General features: G+C 43.1%; 1 protein-coding gene and 1 long non-coding RNA gene across 3 annotated transcripts in view; both read right to left on the reverse strand.

The window, feature by feature from the left end:
- LOC142906970 (uncharacterized) overlaps positions 1 to 2,345 on the reverse strand; it is a 45,469-nt gene extending 43,124 nt beyond the window's left edge. The window contains exons 1-2 of one of the 2 annotated variants that reach the window (XR_012930606.1): positions 2,173 to 2,345; positions 1,597 to 1,807 (exon numbers count right to left, since the gene is read on the reverse strand). This is a non-coding gene — a long non-coding RNA (uncharacterized LOC142906970). The remainder of the gene's footprint in view (positions 1 to 1,596; positions 1,808 to 2,172) is intronic. The other variant, XR_012930605.1, reaches the window with a different exon arrangement.
- Positions 2,346 to 3,601: 1,256 nt separating this feature from the next.
- LOC142906971 (junctional adhesion molecule-like) overlaps positions 3,602 to 27,542 on the reverse strand; it is a 49,424-nt gene continuing 25,483 nt past the window's right edge. Inside the window, exons 4-7 of the mRNA XM_076055830.1 lie at positions 12,655 to 12,797; positions 6,334 to 6,535; positions 4,420 to 4,562; positions 3,602 to 4,144 (exon numbers count right to left, since the gene is read on the reverse strand). Of these exons, the coding sequence (XP_075911945.1) occupies positions 3,866 to 4,144; positions 4,420 to 4,562; positions 6,334 to 6,535; positions 12,655 to 12,797 (767 nt within the window). The 3' untranslated portion in view covers positions 3,602 to 3,865. The remainder of the gene's footprint in view (positions 4,145 to 4,419; positions 4,563 to 6,333; positions 6,536 to 12,654; positions 12,798 to 27,542) is intronic.

The following is a 27,542-nucleotide window of genomic DNA, read 5'->3' on the forward strand; positions in this document are numbered from 1 at the left end:
ACAATATCATCCCTATTTTTTAATTGAGATAATTCAAAACGTTCGTCTTTGCTGATGTTGCTGGGTGGCAACTTAGCGTTTTTGAGGGTCCCATCGATTCAACACAGTACATAAAATCCGTGATTTAACACAGTACATAAAATCCGTGATTTAGTTCCATCTGTAAAAGATGCTGTTCCAGACATACAGTACCCGGGCGTTTACAAACTAAAGTGCCTCTGTGGTAGTAGCTACATTGGAGAAACCAAAAGACATATCTCGGACCGCATCCGCGAACACAAAGCAGACTTGAAACACGGTAGGACGAACTCCTCTGCCGTGGCAGATCACTGTTATAATTCAGTGGGCTCACATGACATTGACTTCTCCAAGACGGAGGTTCTTTGAAAACCAACCGGCTACCATGAGAGATTCGTTCATGAGGCCATTCACATATACAAGCACAGAGACAATTTCAACCGAGAAGATGGATTCAGGCTTAGTAACCACTGGAAAGATGTTTTAAATCATTTCTGTTCTTAATTAATTGTTTTTTTTACGATGACCTTCAGACCGCAGCTCTTTCGCCAGCATTGCCTCTTAATACCTCTCACACCACGGTTAATGGTATAGTTTTACAATATGGAGCATACTAGGGCCTCGCAGCTGTCTCTCTCCCCCTCCTCTGTTCCGACCATGGACGAACTCGTCCGTCTGAACGGGGCCCGTGGTGCTGAAATTTGAGGGTAAGAATCCACCCATTTTTTCGCCATATAGCATTGTGATATATAACGACTTATTGTTGGTAGCTTAGCTGATTGGAGAATATAGAGTTTATTGATAACATGAAGGTAATTTATATTTTAGTTTTTATTGGTTCACTATATAGTACTGTGAATAGCTCAGATGTGTAGTCATTTCTGTGACCAGTCACTAGCTAATCACTCAGTTGTTTCAATGCTGGATTCGCCTAGTTTTTTCAATGCTAAATTCTCCTGTTTGATTTGTACTAAGGGCCTCGGTGAATGTGTATGCTCTGACTTTAACGTAGCTATTTCTAAAGCAGGTACAAGCTCTATTTCTGCAGCAGGTACAAGCTAATCAGTCAGCTATCTCAATGCTAAATTCTATGCTAATTCCATTGTCAAGATGTGTATGCCTTAACTTAGCTATTTCAATGCTAAATTCTATGCTAATCCCTTTAACAATGGGTGCCTCTGCGGGTGTGTATGCTTTAACTTTTAACATAGCTATTTCTGTGACCAGTCACAAGTTAATCATTCAGCCATTTCAATGCTAAATTATATGCTAATTCCTTTGTCAAGGCGCTTTGTTCCTCTCACACAGCTTAAAGGCCGTATCTGAACGTGGCTCTTTCACTCCAGCGCTGTCCTACCAGACAGTCTCGCCCCCTTCACCTGATGAAGGCCGCTTGTGTTGTGGCCGAAACGTCGTGAGAATATTATTGTGTTATTTTATTTTATCAATTTATTATTTTATTATCATTCTACGTGACTTTACCGAAAGAACCAAAGAAGATGAATCATTGCAGTCACGAAAGCTTTAAATCGAAAAGTAGTGGGTGTTAAATAGATCCAGGGATGACATAATGCAAACCTGGTTCATTGTGAACGTTCAGCTGCAGATATCCGATGTCTTGCATGCTTGGCTTGTCGTGTCGGTACACCATAACCTCACAGCGATATCGTCCAGCGTCGTGGGTCTGGATGTCGCTGATAGTGATGGAGGCGTTACACGTGGACCCATCACCCACCCACGTCACCTGCAATGGCCTGAGGCTTCTCTTTCTGTGTGTGATCTTATAAACCTTGACAGCAAACGTGAGAACACGACAGGTCATGAGTGTGTCCACATAATAAACGTGCTCATATTCCGAAAACTGACATAGTATGTAAATAACATTGAATTATAACAGATAAATATATAATACGCCTAGGAAATTACTCTTCTTCAGAGTAGAGAGAACGGAGAGAATTTGAGATTATTCTAGTTGAAGATACAATACTATACTGCTGTCTGAAAAACTTTAAAGTTGACAATGGGACCAGAAAAGGAGAGGGGGCGACCTCCATTGAAATAAATTAGCATGAACGGGCGTTAATAAAGAACATTTACTCATCATTGCGAGCAGGAGGGTGTAAGTAATAGTGTGCAAGTGTGACAGTGACGCACCTTCTCATCGCGCCCGTCTATGGTCCTGAACCACTCCACCAGCGTGTGTCTAATACCCGTGATGGTGCAGGTGTAAGAGCAGGGCAGGAGAGCCGTGCTGCCTACTGTGGCATCCTTTGCATCCGGGATGACAATGGCCAAGTCTGTGGACAAACCCACGATGGTCACATTAGCAGTGGGATTGAACATCTGCAGGAAGAGGAGGTGCTGGTCTCACAACGCAGTGGTGACAATTAGGACAGAGAAAGCGGGCAAATACTTTCCGTTAGACGAAGCATCTCTTTAGGTCTCTAGCAGAGCAGCGCAATGCTGCATGCTTGAGAACGGTCCACAGAAGGGGATATCTTAGAGCTACCTCTGAGGTCTCTTCAAGTGGAGCCGAGGTGGTGAGATGTTAACTACCTCGCCTGGTAGACAAGGGTCGTGGGTTCGAGCCCGACCCTGACACCTGCTGCTGTGTGTTTGGAATTTACTCTCTCTATGGTCGCGTGGATTTTTATCCAGGTCCTCCGGGTTTCTCCTCTATATATAGAAAGATCCATTTAGAGTTTTTGGCTGCGTTAAATGTCCGTATGATGAGCCACTTCGTTGAGCTATCATTTGTCGCGTCTGAAAATAAGCCACATAGCTCAGTGGTAAAATGAAAATAAATAGTTTAGTTCAAGTGACATTTGATCCACACAGCAGGGAGGATTATTTTCCGATAATGCATTGCAAAATCGAGTAATGTTTAACACGTAGGCTTTCGCGACCAATGTCATCCATAATATAGGTTTTGGGAGTTAGACCACGTAACTAGTTATCGAGAAATGTTTGTAATGTTTTATGCATGACACTGAAGCAGACATACAGGCAAACCTGCCCAATGCAGCTTTGTTGAATGCGACTCTGCACTGGTTACCTGATGTGGGTCGGTTTCCGGGACATGGGGGTGGTGGTTTGGCTCTGCATGGTTTAACACTAAGATTGTCATCTTCCTGTCAAAGGGTGCTGCATCCGATGGAAGATGTGAATGAATCTATCATGAGACCTATTTATTTGCCACGTATGTTTTTTTGTGTGATAACGTAACACACACTTAACATTTCGATTTAAAGCTTTCGTGACTTCAGGGATTCATATTCTTGGTTCTTTCGGTAAAGTCAAGTAGAAGGGAAACAATAAAATAATACAAATATAAAAATAAAATTCTCACGTCGTTTCGACTGCAACGCAAGCAATCATCATTAATAAAATTCTCACGACGTTTCGACTGCAACACAAGCAATCATCATCAGGTGTGAGTAACACCCACGTTAGACGAGCTCTGCCTGGTTTGTTTAACTGCCAAGAGCTTGGAATTAGCCAAATTAAGTGCAATCTTATATTACCAAATATAATGTTACTATGCTTGCATACAACTGTTGTATTTATTTAATTAGTTTCCCTGGCTAATCCGTTGAGAAGGAACATCTGTTTTGCAAGTGTACCCAGGTGACCAGGCTAAAATGACAAACTCATGAGACTTGACATCCGGATTGTTTGCTAATTGAACACTGAAAGTGAAGAGTCACAGGCAGGAGATGACCATGGTTCTAGCTGCATGGTTCTGTCACATGTACGTATTCATGTTGAACTGTTTTCACACCGTACATAGCCAACCGCGGATGTGCGAGGGAAGAACAACAAACCTAAAACGGATGGATATTGAGTGCTAGGTTTGGGCTACATGACAGATGATGGGAGTAGTGAGTGGTAGGACAGACCTACGAAGGACGTGATACAAACCTGTACGTGGGTGGACAATCAGCTGTAGATACCCAATGTGGTATTGCACAGTTGGGGAATAAACCGAGACCTCACAGCGATATCGCCCAGAGTCGTGGGTCTGGATGTCGCTGACGGTGATGGAGGCATCGCACTTGGACACATCACCCACCCAGGTGGCCTGTAAATACCAGTGGCTGCTCTCTCCATTGGCGTATTGATAAATCTGTGATCAATAAAGGTAGAAGCAGCACACAGATCAAACTCGTTATATTTTTCTGGATAAAATTCGTTCAAATAAAACCCGAAAATGATTCTGTCCCCAGGGCTGCGACTGGGCTGGATTAACTGTTGACAAAGGAGCTTCACGTGGAGACTGTTTTCAAATGACTGGCCCATGCCTCTGCCCAGTCACGTGATCAGGGGCCCTCGATCTGGATATAAAATACCAAACCTGTTCATCTACATTGCATATTGTAAATGCTCAGAGAAGTAACTCACCCTGTCTTCACGCCCGTCGATGATCCTTAACCACTCCACCAGCGTGTAGGTAATGTTGCTGATTGTACAGATGTAGGAGCAGGGCAGGACAAATGTAGTGCCTACTATGACGTCCATTTTATCTGGGGTCATAACCACGAGTTCTAGGGAAACCACACACAACGCCCATATTAGTATAATTTTTTTACATATTTTAAATGTAGAAACTAGAAATATTTGTCAATAACAATGCGTTTTAAAAGTACAGAACAGCAGACCTCATCGAACGTGGGGGGTTACGTTCCTGAAATGCCCACACAACTTTGTACGACAAAAACAGACCTCATGGGAAAACTCGGGTTGCCTTCTAAATGATCACCCCATCCCTGCATTCCCCAGCCCAAAAGCAGGAGGGGGCTGCAGGGTGTTCTGGGATCCCCCGGGACCCCTCCCCTCCGTTGGGAGGTGTATAAAAGCCGGACCTCTCCACAGGTTCGAAGCCAGTCCAAGACAGAAGCCAGAAGACCAGCAGCCAGCCTAGGCCCCTGGGACCCCTAGCCCCGCTGTCCTTGTAAGGGCCGTGGCTCTGTGTGGGCCAGTGGTGAGACCCTGGGACTCTCGGCTTGACGTCATTGTAAGGGCCGGGTCCGAGGAAGCCAGAAGTCAGGACCCGCACCTTGGCTGGGTCGGGTCAGATAGCCTCCCCTAGGTAACTCGCAGCCGGAGGACCTGAGAGCGTAGCCGGTGTTAGGCACGTTAGCCGGAGGCTGTGTTCCTAGGCTGTATAAGAGGACTGTTACTGTTGTGCGTTATAAATAAACGCGTTGCCTCTAAAAGTGTCTCCAAGAACTCACTACATTTGTGTACACTCTTTGTCGATTTCAACGCAACACAAAACCTCCGTCTCCATTCTTCCCGCACCACGGCACTCGCACCCTACGCTCGCCACTAACACTGCCACTTGAACATTAATGATTCACCATCCAGTAGTCCGTATGACTAACGTTCCCAATAACCAGATGCATGCTGTAATGTGTGAACATTCACGTTGTGCTGCTGCTGTGCGTTTTGAGTGCATGACATTATCGCTCAAAAAACACACCCACACGTGCACACAGACATACACGGTAAATACATCGTTCTCACAGTCAATTGACACTCCACCGGACGCAGCACTCTCACGTGACTACCTTTTCTGTTTATGCAGATGCGAAAATGTTAGCAGCGTCAAACTGCGTATCACTGAAATATCACCCCTGTGTTGTGGAAAACAAACCCCACAGCCACAACCGTCTAGAGCCAAAACATGCGTTAGATGAAGCCGCGCTGGGCAAGGGTTTCCTCAAAAAACAAATTTCGCTACCAAATGTTATCCCTGTGTCCCGCCACTAATATAAACATTAATTGGGATTGCTCACAGAGTAGTGCAACATGTCTTGCTAGAGAACTGTCCACAGAGTGGATATCACAGAGCTGACTCTGCGATTCCTTTAAGCGACCTCTGCTGATCCACGCAGTTTGTAGCAGGACTTTCCCAAATTGCTCTTCCACATGGAACAGCGCTTATCACGTGACAATCAACCAGATACGTTTTAATTCTCAGAGTTTTAGTTTCGTCAATTAAGTGCAGAATTGTAGAAAGGGGTGCTTAGTCCATCAACTCACTGGACTTAGGACTCGGTCAACTCGAGGGTAAATGTCTGGACTTGAACCGATGCTTCTGAGTGGCGCTAGCTCAGCACTCTGACCTCTGAGTCACCGCCTATCCGACGTTGTTTTAAGACTGCGATCGTAGCCAGGGGTTGAACCCAGTTCACCATGGCACTGGGCCCATGGCTCTAAAGTGTACATGTTGAGTTCTATGTCAGGTCTATAGGATAGATGATAGAGTTGTGGGTGGTAATGTATACGACGTTTGAAGGAAATAACACAAACCTGATGGACTGTTGACATTCAGCTGTAGATACCCAATGTCGTGGATGTTTTGTGGATACACCGTGACCTCACAGCGATATTGACCAGAGTCGTGGGTCTTGATGTCACTGACGGTGATGGAGGCGTCGCACTTGGACACATCACCCATCCAGGTGGCCTGTAAAGGCCCGCGGCTGCTATCTCCATTGGGGAATTGATAAATCTGTGCTCAACAAAAGCGAGAGCATGCACAGATCAAAGATGTTTGTATGTATGTTGTATGCATGTTGTATGTATGTTGTATGCATGCTGTATGTATGTTGTATGTATGTTGAACTTCGTTGGCACAGTACATAGCAAACGGTGCTAATCGGAGGTGTGGGGGAAGGACAATAAACTAAACACAAACAGTTTTAAAGAAAAGAAACAAGTTTTTAAATCTAGTGAGTAGCTTCAGCGGCTTCCTAATATCGGAAGGCAGAGGGTTCCAGATGGCCGCAGCAGCGCATGTGACACCACGCGATGTGATGACCATCTTTGTTCAATGGCCAGGATAACCAGAGTTCATGCCTAGAATGAATAAGAATGTCTTTAACATCTGTTTGATGCCTTTCACCGGAATGAAAATACAGGTAGTAAGATGCAGAGTTAGCATGGTTGGCTATGTATCGTGCAAAAGAAGTTCAATGTACATACACGATGCGTGTCTGACGAGGCACACACTGAGATAGGAGGCACCACACTTTATTGTCCTTAACAAGTAACAACTCCAAGGAGTCTACACTAGACCCCAACAAGACTACACTAGACCCCAACAAGAGAGAGGATCCCTCACACACTGAGCCCCTAAGACCGTCGGCTCCTGCTTCTCCTGGCGTGACCACACACCGCCAGTTCCTCCACTCGACTGCCCAAAGGCTCCGCCTCTTCCCTTACCCCTCCCCGAACGTGGCCCCACCACGCCTCTTGCTACCTCACTTCCTCTGACTCTTCCGACGTAACCTGAGTCAGCGTGACTGGGCCCTTCGGGTCCCCATCGACAGGTAAGTGAAGGTAAGGGAGTGCGTCTCCTCACAGCAGTCCTACAGTATCGGCTTTTACACCCTAGGGACGCCATTTACGTCCCTACACATACAAGAGACCTGGATATGAGCTATACATCCGCGGTCACATGTATGGACGTTATGACATCACAATGCCATGTGACGTCATACCTTTTGTACATATAAAACAGTCTAGCAGCACGTGCATGCTAATTACATTGTCTACCAAAATGTATATCAATATAACCCTGGGAGGGCGTGTTTTGAGACAGGGTTTTGGATCACCCACCACTGGCTACGTATGCCTAGAGTTCTAGAATGAACGTGAGCAGATACAGCAGTAGCTGTAGCACACTACAGGGCAGTCCTCAACTTACAAATATAATTAGTTCCTGTGACCCATTCGTGAGTTGGATGTTTGTAAGTTGATGACTGTATGTACATTGTTCCAGTGATGTCATTTTTTATTTCATTGATAAATGTTTTTAAATGTAGTCTCATGATCGAGATAAATTACCATTATGTACTATGAATAGGGAAACAAGTATGTATTAATTGAAATAATTGGTTAAATCTATGGGACCTTGTTGCCAGTATTAAAGTATGAAAAATGTTTTACCCTTTCGAGCAATAAAACAGGAGGTGTTAAGATGTTCAAACACCAAATACATACCTTTTGCAAGGAATCAAATCTGCATTAACCACACGTCTGTGGCAAAACATGCAAACGAAACATCTTACCTATGTGTAGTGTTACTCCAGAGACACTTTGTAGGGGGCACGTCTTTATTAAACAAACGCGCCCAAATTACTATACATCAACTCCTCATACAGTTTATCTCGAGTACTTCTTCCAATCGGTATATTATATGCCTCCTACATAGCGTGCCCACCCCGGCTACGCTCCAGGTCCTCCGGCTATAATATACTATGTGAGACTACCTGACCTGACCCAGCCAAAGTACAGGTCCAACACTGGCCTCACAGAGCTTCGGCCCTTAAAAGGACAGCGAAGATAGGGGTTCAGAGTCCTACTCCAGCAGGTCTTCATGCTTCAACTTCTCGTCTTCAACTGCTCCGGTTCCCAAACTGCTCGAACCTCTCCAGAGGTTCGCCTTATATCCATTTCTCAGCTGAGGTGCAGACCTCAGTGAGGGACGCGGGTGACCCCAGAGTCTTCCACTGAGGTCTGCATGTTTGCCGTTGCAGGTCAGTGCAGCCGCAGCCCCTCAACCGCTTCTGGGCTGCCTGTCGTTGCCTGCAAGTGCAGCCCATCCATGGCGCTACATATGTAATGAGAGATCGCCATCTAGTGGGTGCCAGAGGGTAACTGTACGGGCACTATTGGGTACCGTAATCGGCATCCAATCCTAAGCGGGGATAATATCTGGGCCAAAGGTGACAGGCGGAGTCGGAGAAGATGTTCAGGAACCATCGGGAAGGTTCCACGAGGGGGCGTGGCTAGAGGCGGAGCTTAGATCCGCCGGGGGAATATCAGCAGAGGCAGGGGAGGACTCGTGGTTGGTGTGGGAAGCCTCGGGTATGGACTGCGTCGCTGCTCATCCATCTCCTCGCCACAGACCACGTGGCGGATCCCCCAGCAGAGCTCGCCTCTTCTCCCCAGCACGCCGCCAACCAACGGCGAGTCCGGAGAGAGAGTGGCGAACCTCGTTAGGCGGACGGAGAGAACGCCTCGTCCATGGCATTGATAGAAGGGAAATTACCCGGAGAGGGAAGGAGCGGAGCTGTGCAGTACGACAGTTTAATAAAGAAGAACCATTACAAGAGTTGTCATGGAAGTCATTTATTACACCTATAAAATTATTTTTTTGTCTGTCTGTCTGTGTACGCCTATTCTTGTAACGCTTCTAACTGACAAACTATTTTGTTTATGTTTTAACAAACTACACAAATACAACAAACTAAGCCCCTGGACGAACACTGGCTATTTGTTTTTGCCCTTGGTCCAATCTACACTTCGAAAATCACACTTTGTAACAAAGTACGCTGATAGTAATGATAACTTTGAGCGCACGGAAAAGCACGCATCTGCGCATGCGCGTAACGCAACTCGCGGTTGTCCCTAGCAAGGAGGTTTGTCGCGTTAAAAATCCCGAAAACAAAAAAAATTAAGCCTCTCCAAGACAAAAACAAACACAAAGAGAGTGGCGCTGTGGCAAGCAAAACAAACAGTGGAGAGGCAGCGGCTGTCCCAACAGCAAACAAACAACGAAGGCACCTCAGCAGCACGAGCTGAGAAAACTACAGAGCAGTGTGCATCAAGACAAGCCACAGCCTACACAGTCACTGCTGTAGCACAGGCTGAGGAAACTACAGAGCAGCGTGATGTCGTCTTCTCCCCCGCCCACCCCAATGTGTGCAATTACTACTATAGAGTCACTAGATACTAATATAGTCAGTAGATACTACTATATTCACTAGATACTACTGTAGAGTCAGTAGATACTACTGTAGAGTCAGTAGATACTACTGTAGAGTCAGTAGATACTACTGTAGAGTCAGTAGATACTACTATAGAGTCAGTAGATACTACTGTAGAGTCAGTAGATACTACTGTAGGGTCAGTAGATACTACTGTAGAGTCAGTAGATACTACTATAGAGTCAGTAGATACTACTACAGAGTCAGTAGATACTACTACAGAGTCAGTAGATACTACTGTAGTGTCAGTAGATACTACTGTAGAGTCAGTAGATACTACTGTAGAGTCAGTAGATACTACTACAGAGTCAGTAGATACCACTGTAGAGTCAGTAGATACTACTGTAGATTCAGTAGAAACTACTACAGAGTCAGTAGATATCACTGTAGAGTCAGTAGATACTACTGTAGTGTCAGTAGATACTACTGTAGAGTCAGTAGATACTACTGTAGAGTCAGTAGATACTACTATAGAGTCAGTAGATACCACTGTAGAGTCAGTAGATACTACTACAAAGTCAGTAGATACTACTACAGAGTCAGTAGATACTAGTGTAGTGTCAGTAGATATTACTATAGTCAGTAGATGCACTATGGATTCAGTAGATTCTACTGTAGAGTCAGTAGATACTACTATAGAGTCAGTAGATACTACTGTAGAGTTAGTAGATACTACTGTAGAGTCAGTAGATACTACTGTAGGGTCAGTAGATACTACTGTAGAGTCAGTAGATACTGCTATATTCACTAGATACTACTGTAGAGTCACTGGATACTACTGATGCTATTGTATGTAGGGTGTGCAGCTATATATACCTATAAAATAAATAATAAAAATTGGGTGGGGGGAGGGGTCAAATAAATTGGGGGAGGGTCGACAATTTTTGGAAACCATTTTGATAAACTTTTTACCCCCACTTTCTGCAACTTTTTGAGTCAGGACTTCTGAAAGGTTGTTAAAGTTTAGTTGACGGACAAATGGACAGACAAACATAACGCCAGGCTTTCATGATAGCTTAGTATTTGTGTGTGTGTTATTTGTTGTGTTTTTATATAGAAGACCAATATTGGGTACTTCCTGCTAGTGCTCTGATAAACACTTACAGTCTTTGAAACTGATTGGCCTACACGAGAGACGGCCGTCTTCATGGCCTTGTTTCACCACCAATTTTAGACCAGAGAACAAAGCCAAAAGGTGAATAGCACAAAGACGATGCAGGTATCAGAGGATTTATAGCTCGGGTTTGAGCAGTTAGATCTACAGGACCTTTTTTTGCCGTTATCAAAGTGTAAAGAAGTTCCAACAGGACGCTCTTGAAGATGAAGGTAGATCTTTGTTTTCGTGTGTGGGAGGTTCACATCTCTCCTACGAGTACTGCCCCTGTGTGGAGCCACCAACTCGTCTTCACCCCAGGCAAGCGCCCCGACTGTTCGTGATGCTCCCCTTTCATATCTCCTCTCTCCCTGCCCTTAATTACAGTGCTTTACTCTCCGCATGTTTAGCCATCTGGCCTGTTCTAGTTATTGAATCTTTAACGTTTCTCTAAATAAGTCCTCTACAAAAGTATGCAAAATAAGAATAGGTTTTACCCTTTCTGAGAATGAAATAGGTGTTCACTAATATTACACTGGGGCACCACACCCCTTAGCTCAGTGCACGCAGACCTCGCCAAACATTCCTGGGAAATGCCGGGTTGGGCAAAACCGCCTTCGACAAAGTAACAGACCTCGTGGGAAAGCTCGGGTTTCCTTCCTGGTCCTAAATTATCACTCCCTCCCTGTTTGCTATAACTAATTCTGCACGATTTATGCCCTTGTTATTGTACTAACAGATGCTGAGTCGCTCTTCATGCCATGTGTGCCATCATCATAATAATCACCATCGCGATCTATGGGCAGATGGCCCGTAAGGTGTCCATTGCACATTTAGACATTCAGTTCCACTTCCCTCTGTCTTGTCGTGCCAATCTGCTTAAATAGTGGCCACGTCTTTCTGGCACCAATCTCTTCTTATCTCGTCATCAAGCCATTCTACGTCAGGTATTCCTCTCTTTCCGGTTCCTTCCATGTTTCAGAACGACGTGACTTTGAAATTGCCTGTTGTTGTCCATCCTGCAGATGTGTCCAAATAGCGCCAGTTTCCTTCTCATCAATACCTGCATCATCAGGTTGTCTTCTTCTTCTTGTTGTATGTGTACACTCTTTGGTTTTCAATATCGCCTTAACACAAAAAAATGGTCTCCATTACTAATCCAATCACCACGGCACTCACGATGATATTTGTCTTGAAAGCCTGTGTGTTAAACTGACTAACCTCTATGGGGAGGATACTTTTCTTCAAACCAGAAAATTGGAGATACTCCGAATTAAGAGGATTAAGTTGTTGTCTTCACTGCCGTTCCTCAAAAGATGCAGAGATTACGTTGACTACCCTATAAATAACCCATTCTCATTTATATGCATTCATTAATCCCCCCCCCCCCATCACTCAAGAAGTGCTCACAAGTGATGCCATCACATCTACAAATCTGGCTGTCGCCTGATGAAGCAAGTTGTAATTACTGGCGAAACGTCGTACTCAGATTGTAAATGTTGTGGCTATGCTCTGCAACACACCGGTGTGCTGTACTCATAACGAACTGGCACGTTCTGTTTATGTGACAAACCTTACTATTATCTGTGTCGGGTCCTGGTGGGTTTGACGACACATTTATATATTTAAGCGAACTAACCCAAAACAACCTCGATTATGGATCACCCACCGTGTTCCGACAAACCGACACATTAAAAAAAGCCGCGTTAGGCAAGGTTTCCCACATTTAGATGTCTTACTATGATATAGAGATTTGTAACTCACCATTTCTTTACGTCCATCAATGATCCTGAACCACTCCACCAGCGTGATGGCAATGCCGCTGATTGTAGAGGTGCAGGAACAGGGAAGGAAAATCGTGCTGTTTGCTACAGCGTTCATTTTCTCTGGGGTGACGACCATAAATTCTAGGGAAACAACAACACAGCGCCCACTTGAGTACATCTCGTAAGAAAAATGAGAAGAGGTTTTACCCTTTCTGGTAAAAGAACAGGAGGTGTGTTAAGATGTTCAAACGCCGAATAGAAACCTTTTTAATGACATTAAGTATCGCATTGACCACGCACAGTACTTGTGGTGAACATGCAAACAGATGTGGCTCTGATAATATATCAATTGTCTTTAATAATAATGTAACTATAATGTTACATGGCATTGTCTTTGAAACTGATTTGCCTACACCAAAGGACAGACTTCTTTATGGCCTAGTCTCACCAGCTGTGTCAGACCAGAGAACGTCTAAATGTGAACAGTACAAAGACAATGCACTATCAGAGCGTTTATAGCTCGGGGTGAGCAGCTGTATCACATTCTGATGGCAATTGGACATCGGCGTTGATGAGATTTATAGCCAGGAGTTTAACCCAGATATTTGTGATCCTTATAGTGGTAACATGTCATGAGATGCAGAATCCATTGGATCCCTCAAAGTGCAGCGCAACCTTTCGTGTTAAGAGCATGGCCCACAGAACTAGATATCACACAACTACCTCTGACATCCCATGAAGTGACCTTTCGTCCATGTGTGTGTGTGTGTGTTGAACTTCTTTCGCACCATACGTAGATCAACTATGCTAATCGGAGGTGCGAGGAAACGACAATAAACTAAACACAACAAAGCAGTTATAAAGAAGTTAGTTTGTCAATTCAGATGATGTAAAAGTGCACAGCTCAGTAGCTTCCTAATATCGGAAGGAAGAGCGTTCCAGACGGTCGCAGAAACACATCTGAAAGCACGTGATGCAGTGACCGATGGCGAGCCAAAAGCCGCTGACAGGATAACCAGAGATCACGTGACGATGGTTCATGCTCCTTGACGATCTCAGCAAGGTGGTACTGTGGTTCATTTGTGGCAAGAACTTTGGGTGTAATGAGTGCGACCTTTAGAATGAACGAGTTCGGCAATGCAGCTCGCCGAGCACTCGACAGACACGGCCCCATCTTGCAGTACCCGTCACGACGCGTGCCAGACAGTTTTGTCCACGCTGCAGTTTGCAAATGTTTTTTTACAGACATCCCGTAGAGTAGCGAGTTGCAATAATGGAGCCTTGACGACATTACTGTACTAGGCTACACGCCACCGTGTTGGCTACGTCACGACTCAGGCAGTAGAGGGCAGTACGTTCCCATCTATCTGCTACAGAGAGTTCATGTTGCATGGCAGTCGGGACGATTTTTTCGTCATTCTCAGATCTAGAATCGAGGCGCTGCACCAACGTTGATGTGGAGGGGATTTTGTGCACTCACTGTGGTGACCGCCTTGGAGAGCAATGCACTCGTGAATCTGGCATTCATTGTCAGGGGAAACGAGTTGTAGTTAGTTACAATAGTGACGTCAGGTTAAGCGGTTGCATTTAGAGGCTTGCCCCCTCTTTCTTCTCCGCCTGATGAAGACTGCTAATCGAAACATCGTGTGTTATTTGCTTTTATTATTTTCAGTTTATTAAACAAAATGTTAATTTTAAGTTAATTGTATTATTTTTGTTATCTATCTACGTGACTTTACTGAAAGAACCAAGAATATGAATTCCTGCAGTCACGAAAGTTTTAATTCAAAATTTAAACGCCTCTACGGGGAGGGTTTCCACATAACCATAAGATATTTGAACAAACTCCGAGACAAGAAAGCTCATCTGATCGAGTCACTCACATTTCTGAAGAGATGCCGTGACTCTAAGGTAATACCGACCTCATTCACACTGATCTCTGCTGTTGTCACATCTTCCAATGCCAAACAAATTTTGTTCAGAGCTAGCTTGGCCCTGATCTCTGAGAGAATTAGACTGCTCTGCACTGAACTGGATCATGTAGACAAGACACTCTTGAAATCGCACTTAACATTGACAGAAAAATGTCTACATCTGATTGGGAATATGTAGATAACATGACCTCTTCATCAGCCGCTACAATGTCAGCTAAATTTAAAGATAATCTGATTTCCAAATTCAACCTCCTTTCCAAGAAGAAACCAGATCCACACGTTAAAAAGTTAGACGTTGACAAGGTTGTTATTAATCTGAGTAATAGCCCAATTTCCGATGGTCTAAAGTCGGTTTTGGCTAAAGGATTGAACTTCGCAGTCACCCCCAAACACATACCAGTGGATGATACAGTGAGGGAAAAAAGTATTTGATCCCCTGCTGATTTTGTACGTTTGCCCACTGACAAAGAAATTATCAGTCTATAATTTTAATGGTAGGTTTATTTGAACAGTGATAGACAGAATAACAACAAAAACATCCAGAAAAACGCATGTCAAAAATGTTATAAATTGATTTGCATTTTAATGAGGGAAATAAGTATTTGACCCCTCTGCAAAATATGACTTAGTACTTGGTGGCAAAACCCTTGTTGGCAATCACAGAGGTCAGACGTTTCTTGTAGTTGGCCATCAGGTTTGCACACATCTCAGGAGGGATTTTGTCCCACTTCTCTTTGCAGATCTTCTCCAAGTCATTAAGGTTTCGAGGCTGATGTTTGGCAAATCGAACCTTCAGCTCCCTCCACAGATTTTCTATGGGATTAAGGTCTGGAGACTAGCTAGGCCACTCCAGGACCCTAATGTGCTTCTTCTTGAGCCACTCCTTTGTTGCCTTGGCCGTGTGTTTTGGGTCATTGTCATGCTGGAATACCCATCCACGACCCATTTTCAATGCCCTGGCTGAGGGAAGGAGATTCTCACCCAAGATTTGACGATACATGGCCCCGTCCATCGTCCCTTTGATGCGGTAAAGTTGTCCTGTCCCCTTAGCAGAAAAACACCCCCAAAGCATAATGTTTCCACCTCCATATTTGACGGTGGGATGGTGTTCTTGGCGTCATAGGCAGCATTCCTCCTCCTCCAAACACGGCGAGTTGAGTTGATGCCAAAGGACTCCATTTTGGTCTCATCTGACCACAACACTTTCACCCAGTTGTCCTCTGAATCATTCAGATGTTCATTGGCAAACTTCAGACGGGCATGTATATGTGCTTTCTTGAGCATGGGGACCTTTCGGGCGCTGCAGGATTTCAGTCCTTCACGGCGTAGTGTGTTACCAATTTTTTCCTTGGTGACTATGGTCCCAGCTGCCTTGAGATCATTGACAATATCCTCCCGTGTAGTTCTGGGCTGATTCCTCACCGTTCTCATGATCATTGCAACTCCACGAGGTGAGATCTTGCATGGAGCCCCAGGCCGAGGGAGATTAACAGTTCTTTTGTGTTTCTTCCATTTGCGAATAATCGCACCAACTGTTGTCACCTTCTCACCAAGCTGCTTGGCAATGGTCTTGTAGCCCATGTCAGCCTTGTGTAGGTCTACAATCTTGTCCCTGACATCTTTGGAGAGCTCTTTGGTCTTGGCCATGGTGGAGAGTTTGGAATCTGATTGATTGATTGCTTCTGTGGACAGGTGTCTTTTATACAGGTAACAAGCTGAGATTAGGAGCACTCCCTTTAAGAGTGTGCTCCTAATCTCAGCTAGTTACCTGTATAAAAGACACCTGGGAGCCAGAAATCTTTCTGATTGAGAGGGGGTGAAATACTTATTTCCCTCATTAAAATGCAAATCAATTTATAACATTTTTGACATGCGTTTTTCTGGATTTTGTTGTTGTTATTCTGTCTCTCACTGTTCAAATAAACCTACCATAAAAATTATAGACTGATCATTTCTTTGTCAGTGGGCAAACGTACAAAATCAGCAGGGGATCAAATACTTTTTTCCCTCACTGTATTATTGCTCAGGTCGATGTAGCTCTTAAGGTTTTGGGACACATCGCTGCAGACGTGACAAGATTTTAAATTGCTGCAACCCTCAAAAGCGCTAAGATACCAGACAGCAACATCAGTAGGAAGGAGAGCTTTGAGTTATCTCAATTAAAAAGAGGGATAATATCGTCATCCTCTCAGCTGACAAGGGCAATGCCACAATCATCATGGACAATACCGCGTACAATACAAAATTCAGGACCTACTTAATGATGGTAGCTACACAAAAATTAAAAGAGATCCCACCAATTGCCTCGTTACAAAAACGAACAGTATCATCACAGATTCAGCTTAATTAATTGAACAGACCAAACGGTTTTCCTTTAAACCTTCTGCTGCTAGACCACCCAGACTATATGGCTTACGAAAAATCCATAAAGAAGGTACACCCCTTCGTCCCATCATCTCCACCATTGGCTCACCCACCTACAAACTGGCCCGATATCTCTCTGAGACCTTGCAGCCATTCACTGGTAAGACCAGCTCTTCTGTACTTAACTCAGTTCACCTGGTATTGTCAAAGACATCTCACTGTCTCCAGGTGATTTGCTCGTTAGTTTCGATGTAGTTTCTTTGTTCACAAAAGTTACTGTGCCTGATACAATTGCAATAATTGAATGTTTGGTCCAACAAGGACTGAATGCTGATGTACCAGCCCTGGTGAGATACTGCCTCACCAATACACACTTCACCTGGAATGAAACATTCTACAAACAAACTGAAGGCACCCTATATTTTCATGGAAAATTTTGAGACAGACACCATCCAGGCATCCAATCTACGCCCATCCTTATGGAAGAGAGACGTGGATGACACGTTCGTCATCTGGCCACATGGCCAACCGGTTTCTGAAACATTTCCTCAACCACATCAATTCCATCTACCCAGCAATCAAATTCACCATGGAGGTAGAAAAAGATGGTATGCTACCTTTCTTGGATGTCTTAATCAAAAAGAGACCAGATGGCTCATTGAGCCACTCTGTCTACAGGACAGTAACCCATACTGACGCCTACCTAAAACCTGATTCCCACCACCATCAGTCCCAGAAGAATTTCCTCGTCAAAACGCTACACCATAGAGCTCAATATATCTCCGACCATGAACACCTGACCAGTGAACTCAAACACGTACACAAGGCTCTCAAGGCGAATGGATATTCTGACTACACAAAGCCATCACCCCAACCGTGAAAAAGGAGCCATCTGAAGATCCAATCAAAACCATTGCCTTGCCTTACATAGCAGGGATAACGAAAAAGATTTCCAAAATCTTGAACAAACACAAGATCCAGGTCCGATTTAATATAGTGGATAAAATTTGCGATCTGATCCCATCTGTGAAGGACAAGATTCCTGACATGCAATATCCCGGCGTTTACAAACTAAACTGTATCTGCGGCAGCAGTTACATTGGGAAACTAAGCGACATGTCTCGGACCGTGTTCGTGAACATAAGGCAGATCTGAAACACGGCAGGACCAATACTTTTGCCGTGGTTGATCATTATTTTAATGTGGCTGGCTCACATGAAATGCATTTATTTAAGATGATGTGTACTTTGCAATTCAACTGGCTATCAACAAAGATTCATTCATGAATCCATCCATATATACAGACACAATGTCAACCGAGATGGTTATAAACTCAGCAATCATTGAAAAGATGTCATCAACCACTTTGGGTCGTGACTTAATTTGTGTTTTCCTGTCAACCTCTACCATCAGCGAGGTGCAATGACCCCCCCCCCATCTCTAACCCCCCTCTCTCTCCCCCTATCTCTACCCCCTTCCTCCCCCTATTGTCTACTCTCACATTGGCACTGGCTGACTGGCTGCCCCGCCCATGCTGTTAGCGTCGCGCAGCCCTACTCCCAGCTCTCGTCCCCCGCCCACTCAGTTTGGAAACCCTTATGAGCAGTTGCATTTGGAGGCTTGCCCCCTCTTTTCTCTCTGCCTGATGAAGTCCGCTTTTGTTGCGATCGGAACCTCGTGGGTATTTTGCTTTTATTATTTTCAAAACATTTTAATTAACATTTATTTTATTACTTGTTATTTGTTATTTTCCATCTACGTGACTGGACCGAAAGAACCAAGAATATAATGAGAGAGATTGTTAGTGTAGCCGGTATGTGTTTAATGTAAATTAACTAAAGTATAAATGCGAATGAAAGTAATAATGGCCATGGATTGGACCCATAGAGTCACGTGAGTGCACAGTAAACCACGCCCACCAGTAGAGTAATCAATTCAGGGTACAGGGCACCTATTCAGATTCGTGTGAACACTGTACAAGTATCACAGATTTACAGCTCCGTTAAAACATAAATAACTATAACTGTTTAACAATGAGTATTATTGTTATTTTAATATTAACAAATTTGGATTAAGTTAATTACAGTAAATATATTCACAGTTAAGAGTTTGATATTTAGAGACGATTTTAATAATATAATAGATAGTGATTTGGGTGTGGTTCTAGTATATTAACACTTGCACTAAATCCCGTCAGTACTGAGCAGTGAGGTGGTGTGAATTGGGGTTTATTGGCGTGCATCTGGTCATAATCACAGATGCACCAATGCTCCTCAGAAGAACACTTTGAAGTAAAGAGTTGCAGTCACACATCCCTCTGGTTGTGCCTTGGTGGTGGAGTCATCTCAGAAGGAGAGCAGAACACATCGCAGAGTATCCACTCATCCCCTCCGAACTCATCATCTACTATTGTTGTTTTTACTTATTAACCTTGTCCCCTCGTAACAATCACGAGAGGAGAGAGATAGGGCATTAGTCAGATGTCACGTTTTGTAGTTAAATAATGGATTACTTTCATGAAAAATGAAACGGTTATTTAATGCTACTACAGTTGTTAGTTGAGCATTATTTGTGTTAGTAGATCACTAAAATGCTTTCTTTTGATTGTTATGTATTAATCATTCGTTCCCAGGCGCTCTATAGCTTTTGACACTGCCCAGTTAAGAGGTAACTAGTGATAATGATGGTGATGATGACGATGGTTATGATGATGTTGGTGGTGATGATGGTGGTCATGAAAGTGGTGATGATTTTTTTTGATTTAAAGCTTTCGTGACTGCAGTAATTCATATTCTTAGTTTTTTCGGTAAAGTCACGTTGAAGAGAAACAACAAAATAACAAAATATATATAAAACAATAAAAATTCTCACGACGTTTCGACCATAACTCAAACAGTCATCATCAGGTGTGTCGGTTTGCATAAATTTATTTTGAAAACGGCATATTTATTTATTTATATAAAAATAACGTTTGCGTCACGCGCAACGATTGGCTGTTTGCCAGGACTAGTCCATCTATTTTTTGAAAAGAGGAGGGGGGAGACGAAATTTGTTTTTATGTATGCTGTCTGAAAGCCACTGTAAGCGTGAACAATCAATCAAGAACTGAAATGATTTATCAAATCTTTCCAATGATTGCTAAGATAGAATCCATCTTCTCGGTTGAAATTGTCTCTGTGTTTGTATATGTGGATAGCCTCATGAACGAATCTCTCATGGAAGCCAGATGGCTTACAAAGAACCTCCGTCTTGGAAAAGTCAATGGCATGTGAGCCTACTGAATTAGAACAATGATCTGCTACGGCCGAGGTGTTGGTCCTACCGTGTTTAAGGTCTGCTTTATGTTCACGAATGCGGTCCGAGATATGGCGTTTGGTTTCTCCAATGTAACTACTACCACAGAGGCAACTTAGTTTGTAGACACCAGGGTATTGTATGTCCGGAATCACATCTTTTACAGACGGAACCAGATCACGGATTTTATGTAATGTGTTGAAACGGACCTGGATCTTGTGTTTATTCAAGATTTTGGAGATCTTTTTTGTGATCCCAGCAATGTAGGGTAAAGTGATGGTTTTGAAAGGCTCCTCAAGAAGGTTCTTCTTCATGGTTTGAGTGATAGCTTTGCGGATTGTATAGTCGGAGTAACCATTAGCCCTAAGAGCTTGGTGTACGTGCTTGAGTTCACTGCTTATGTGTTCCTGGTCGGATATGCATTGGGCTCTATGATACAGAGTCTTGATGAGAGAATTCTTCTGTGATGGATGGTGGTGGGAATCCGGTTTCAGATAAGCATCCGTATGGGTAGCTTTCCTGTAGACAGAGTGGCTCATTGAACCATCAGGTCTCTTTTTTTAATTAGGACATCCAAAAAAGGTATCTTGCCATCTATTTCGACTTCCATGGTAAATCTGATGGCTGGGTGTATGGAATTGATGTGGTCGAAGAATTGGTCTAGAGCAGGCCGGCCATGTGGCCAGATGACAAAAGTGTCATCCACGTACCTCTTCCATAAGGTTGGGCGCAGAGTGGCAGTATGGATGGCGTCAGTCTCAAATTTCTCCATGAAAATGTTAGCTATAACTGGAGAAAGGGGGGAGCCCATTGGGGTGCCCTCAGTTTGTTTGTAGAAAGTTCCATTCCAAGTGAAGTATGTATTGGTTAAACAGTGTCTCACCAGGGGGGGTACCTCAGTGTTTAGTCCTTGATGAACCAAGTCTTCAATGATTGCAATGGTGTCAGGTACAGGAACCTTGGTGAATAAGGAAACTACATCAAAACTGACAAGCAGGTCGTCTGGGGACAGGGAAATACCCTTGATTGTTGATACCAGGTGAGTAGAATTTTGTACCGCAGAGGTGGTCTTTCCAGTGAAAGGACGCAGGATTTCAGACAAAAAACGAGCTAGTTTGTAGGTGGGGGAGCTGATAGTAGAGACTATGGGACGAAGAGGTGTATCAACTTTATGTATTTTTGGTAAGCCGTATAATCTTGGTGGCCTGGCAGCAGAAGGTTTCAATAAAAACTGTTTAGATTGATCAATTAATGCGGTTGAATCAGAAATTATTTTGTTGGTTTGTGTGACGAGGCTGTTGGTGGGATCTCTTTTTATTTTTGTATAACTACCATCGTCGAGTAATTCTTTAATTTTGTTGTTGTATTCTATTTTATCCATGATAACAGTAGCATTGCCTTTGTCAGCTGAGAGAACTACAATATCATTCCTCTTTTTTAATTTATATAATTCAAAACGCTCATTTTTGCTGAGGTTGCTAGCTGGCATCTTAGCGTTTTTGAGGGTTGCAGCGATTTCAGATCTTGCTACGTCTGCAGCGATGTGACCCAGGCCCCTGAGAGCAACGTCTACTTGGGCAATTATATCATTAACTGGTATGTGTTTAGGTGTGACTGCAAAGTTTAGACCTTTAGCTAAAACGGATTTCAGACCATCGGAAATAGAACTGTTACTGCGATTAATTACGACTTTATTAACGTCTAACTTTTTGGTGTGTGGGTCCGGTCTTTTGTTGAATAGGAGGTTAAATTTGGAAATCAGGTTTTCCTTACATTTGGTCGACATAGTAGCAGCTGAAGAGGCAGTCATATTGTCTACATGTTCCCAATCCGATGTGGACATTATTGCCGTCAATGATAAGTGTGATTTGTAGAGTGTCTTGTCTAACTGATCTAGTTCTGTGCGTATAAGTCTGATTTTTTCTGAGATAAGAGCTAAGCTAGTTTTGAAAAGAATTCGTTTCGCATTAGAAGAAGTTACAGTAGCAGAGGTGAGTGTAAATGCGATTGGTATTACCCCAGAGTCGCGGCATCTCTTCAGGAAGGTGAGAGACTCGATCAGCTGAGCTTTCTTATCCCGGAGTTTGTTGAAAGATCTTAAAGTTATGTGAAAACCCTCCCCGTAGAGGCGATTAAATTTTGATTTAAAGCTTTCGTGACTGCAGTAATTCATATTCTTAGTTTTTTCGGTAAAGTCACGTTGAAGAGAAACAACAAAATAACAAAATATATATAAAACAATAAAAATTCTCACGACGTTTCGACCATAACTCAAACGGTCATCATCAGGTGTGTCGGTTTGCATAAATTTATTTTGAAAACGGCATATTTATTTATTTATATAAAAATAACGTTTGCGTCACGCGCAACGATTGGCTGTTTGCCAGGACTAGTCCATCTATTTTTTGAAAAGAGGAGGGGGGAGACGAAATTTGTTTTTATGTATGCTGTCTGAAAGCCACTGTAAGCGTGAACAATCAATCAAGAACTGAAATGATTTATCAAATCTTTCCAATGATTGCTAAGATAGAATCCATCTTCTCGGTTGAAATTGTCTCTGTGTTTGTATATGTGGATAGCCTCATGAACGAATCTCTCATGGAAGCCAGATGGCTTACAAAGAACCTCCGTCTTGGAAAAGTCAATGGCATGTGAGCCTACTGAATTAGAACAATGATCTGCTACGGCCGAGGTGTTGGTCCTACCGTGTTTAAGGTCTGCTTTATGTTCACGAATGCGGTCCGAGATATGGCGTTTGGTTTCTCCAATGTAACTACTACCACAGAGGCAACTTAGTTTGTAGACACCAGGGTATTGTATGTCCGGAATCACATCTTTTACAGACGGAACCAGATCACGGATTTTATGTAATGTGTTGAAACGGACCTGGATCTTGTGTTTATTCAAGATTTTGGAGATCTTTTTTGTGATCCCAGCAATGTAGGGTAAAGTGATGGTTTTGAAAGGCTCCTCAAGAGGGTTCTTCTTCATGGTTTGAGTGATAGCTTTGCGGATTGTATAGTCGGAGTAACCATTAGCCCTAAGAGCTTGGTGTACGTGCTTGAGTTCACTGCTTATGTGTTCCTGGTCGGATATGCATTGGGCTCTATGATACAGAGTCTTGATGAGAGAATTCTTCTGTGATGGATGGTGGTGGGAATCCGGTTTCAGATAAGCATCCGTATGGGTAGCTTTCCTGTAGACAGAGTGGCTCATTGAACCATCAGGTCTCTTTTTAATTAGGACATCCAAAAAAGAAGAAGAACCCTCTTGAGGAGCCTTTCAAAACCATCACTTTACCCTACATTGCTGGGATCACAAAAAAGATCTCCAAAATCTTGAATAAACACAAGATCCAGGTCCGTTTCAACACATTACATAAAATCCGTGATCTGGTTCCGTCTGTAAAAGATGTGATTCCGGACATACAATACCCTGGTGTCTACAAACTAAGTTGCCTCTGTGGTAGTAGTTACATTGGAGAAACCAAACGCCATATCTCGGACCGCATTCGTGAACATAAAGCAGACCTTAAACACGGTAGGACCAACACCTCGGCCGTAGCAGATCATTGTTCTAATTCAGTAGGCTCACATGCCATTGACTTTTCCAAGACGGAGGTTCTTTGTAAGCCATCTGGCTTCCATGAGAGATTCGTTCATGAGGCTATCCACATATACAAACACAGAGACAATTTCAACCGAGAAGATGGATTCTATCTTAGCAATCATTGGAAAGATTTGATAAATCATTTCAGTTCTTGATTGATTGTTCACGCTTACAGTGGCTTTCAGACAGCATACATAAAAACAAATTTCGTCTCCCCCCTCCTCTTTTCAAAAAATAGATGGACTAGTCCTGGCAAACAGCCAATCGTTGCGCGTGACGCAAACGTTATTTTTTATATAAATAAATAAATATGCCGTTTTCTAAATAAATTTATGCAAACCGACACACCTGATGATGACCGTTTGAGTTATGGTCGAAACGTCGTGAGAATTTTTATTGTTTTATATATATTTTGTTATTTTGTTGTTTCTCTTCAACGTGACTTTACCGAAAAAACTAAGAATATGAATTACTGCAGTCACGAAAGCTTTAAATCAAAATTTAATCGCCTCTACGGGGAGGGTTTTCACATAACTTTAAGATCTTTCAACAAACTCCGGGATAAGAAAGCTCAGCTGATCGAGTCTCTCACCTTCCTGAAGAGATGCCGCGACTCTGGGGTAATACCAATCGCATTTACACTCACCTCTGCTACTGTAACTTCTTCTAATGCGAAACGAATTCTTTTCAAAACTAGCTTAGCTCTTATCTCAGAAAAAATCAGACTTATACGCACAGAACTAGATCAGTTAGACAAGACACTCTACAAATCACACTTATCATTGACGGCAATAATGTCCACATCGGATTGGGAACATGTAGACAATATGACTGCCTCTTCAGCTGCTACTATGTCGACCAAATGTAAGGAAAACCTGATTTCCAAATTTAACCTCCTATTCAACAAAAGACCGGACCCACACACCAAAAAGTTAGACGTTAATAAAGTCGTAATTAATCGCAGTAACAGTTCTATTTCCGATGGTCTGAAATCCGTTTTAGCTAAAGGTCTAAACTTTGCAGTCACACCTAAACACATACCAGTTAATGATATAATTGCCCAAGTAGACGTTGCTCTCAGGGGCCTGGGTCACATCGCTGCAGACGTAGCAAGATCTGAAATCGCTGCAACCCTCAAAAACGCTAAGATGCCAGCTAGCAACCTCAGCAAAAATGAGCGTTTTGAATTATATAAATTAAAAAAGAGGAATGATATTGTAGTTCTCTCAGCTGACAAAGGCAATGCTACTGTTATCATGGATAAAATAGAATACAACAACAAAATTAAAGAATTACTCGACGATGGTAGTTATACAAAAATAAAAAGAGATCCCACCAACAGCCTCGTCACACAAACCAACAAAATAATTTCTGATTCAACCGCATTAATTGATCAATCTAAACAGTTTTTATTGAAACCTTCTGCTGCCAGGCCACCAAGATTATACGGCTTACCAAAAATACATAAAGTTGATACACCTCTTCGTCCCATAGTCTCTACTATCAGCTCCCCCACCTACAAACTAGCTCGTTTTTTGTCTGAAATCCTGCGTCCTTTCACTGGAAAGACCACCTCTGCGGTACAAAATTCTACTCACCTGGTATCAACAATCAAGGGTATTTCCCTGTCCCCAGACGACCTGCTTGTCAGTTTTGATGTAGTTTCCTTATTCACCAAGGTTCCTGTACCTGACACCATTGCAATCATTGAAGACTTGGTTCATCAAGGACTAAACACTGAGGTACCCCCCCTGGTGAGACACTGTTTAACCAATACATACTTCACTTGGAATGGAACTTTCTACAAACAAACTGAGGGCACCCCAATGGGCTCCCCCCTTTCTCCAGTTATAGCTAACATTTTCATGGAGAAATTTGAGACTGACGCCATCCATACTGCCACTCTGCGCCCAACCTTATGGAAGAGGTACGTGGATGACACTTTTGTCATCTGGCCACATGGCCGGCCTGCTCTAGACCAATTCTTCGACCACATCAATTCCATACACCCAGCCATCAGATTTACCATGGAAGTCGAAATAGATGGCAAGATACCTTTTTTGGATGTCCTAATTAAAAAGAGACCTGATGGTTCAATGAGCCACTCTGTCTACAGGAAAGCTACCCATACGGATGCTTATCTGAAACCGGATTCCCACCACCATCCATCACAGAAGAATTCTCTCATCAAGACTCTGTATCATAGAGCCCAATGCATATCCGACCAGGAACACATAAGCAGTGAACTCAAGCACGTACACCAAGCTCTTAGGGCTAATGGTTACTCCGACTATACAATCCGCAAAGCTATCACTCAAACCATGAAGAAGAACCCTCTTGAGGAGCCTTTCAAAACCATCACTTTACCCTACATTGCTGGGATCACAAAAAAGATCTCCAAAATCTTGAATAAACACAAGATCCAGGTCCGTTTCAACACATTACATAAAATCCGTGATCTGGTTCCGTCTGTAAAAGATGTGATTCCGGACATACAATACCCTGGTGTCTACAAACTAAGTTGCCTCTGTGGTAGTAGTTACATTGGAGAAACCAAACGCCATATCTCGGACCGCATTCGTGAACATAAAGCAGACCTTAAACACGGTAGGACCAACACCTCGGCCGTAGCAGATCATTGTTCTAATTCAGTAGGCTCACATGCCATTGACTTTTCCAAGACGGAGGTTCTTTGTAAGCCATCTGGCTTCCATGAGAGATTCGTTCATGAGGCTATCCACATATACAAACACAGAGACAATTTCAACCGAGAAGATGGATTCTATCTTAGCAATCATTGGAAAGATTTGATAAATCATTTCAGTTCTTGATTGATTGTTCACGCTTACAGTGGCTTTCAGACAGCATACATAAAAACAAATTTCGTCTCCCCCCTCCTCTTTTCAAAAAATAGATGGACTAGTCCTGGCAAACAGCCAATCGTTGCGCGTGACGCAAACGTTATTTTTATATAAATAAATAAATATGCCGTTTTCAAAATAAATTTATGCAAACCGACACACCTGATGATGACCGTTTGAGTTATGGTCGAAACGTCGTGAGAATTTTTATTGTTTTATATATATTTTGTTATTTTGTTGTTTCTCTTCAACGTGACTTTACCGGAAAAAACTAAGAATATAGTGGTGATGATGATGACTATGGTGGTGATGGTGACGATTATGGTGGTGATGGTGGTTGTGGTCAAGGGCGCCGTAAAGGGGTGGAAGGTTAGGACGATTCTAAGGGCCCAGGCTGATTTAGGGCCCAGAAGAGCAGACCCCCTTTTTATTTTCTTATTTCTTTTCTCTTTTTTATACATACATTAAATGTGCTAGGACCCCTCATGCACAAAATGTGTATTTTGTCCATTTTGACCATAGATTTAATATTTAAAAAAACAAATAATGTATTTACTGTTTCAGTCACACCCCTCCCCCTCACAGTGGTTCATTCCACCTGCGCTGTCCGAGCTACGATCGCTAGTGTAGCGTCTCTTGCATATTGCACTTGCTATGATGCAGTGCAGACAGTGACACACGCAGGCATGTCACATCAAAAGTCAGGGCATCAAAAACGGAAAGAAAAGAAGGAAAGGGAAGACAGAGAACGCCGAAGTCGACAGTATGTCACGCAGTTTTTCAAAAAGAAAGGTAGCTTGCCCTATTCCTGTATTCCAAAACTT

The sequence above is a fragment of the Petromyzon marinus genome, chromosome 73, assembly GCF_048934315.1.
Source record: "Petromyzon marinus isolate PM22_M1 ecotype Great Lakes invasive population chromosome 73, UKy_Petmar_22M1.pri1.0, whole genome shotgun sequence".
In the NCBI taxonomy this organism is placed as follows: Eukaryota; Metazoa; Chordata; class Hyperoartia; order Petromyzontiformes; family Petromyzontidae; genus Petromyzon; species Petromyzon marinus.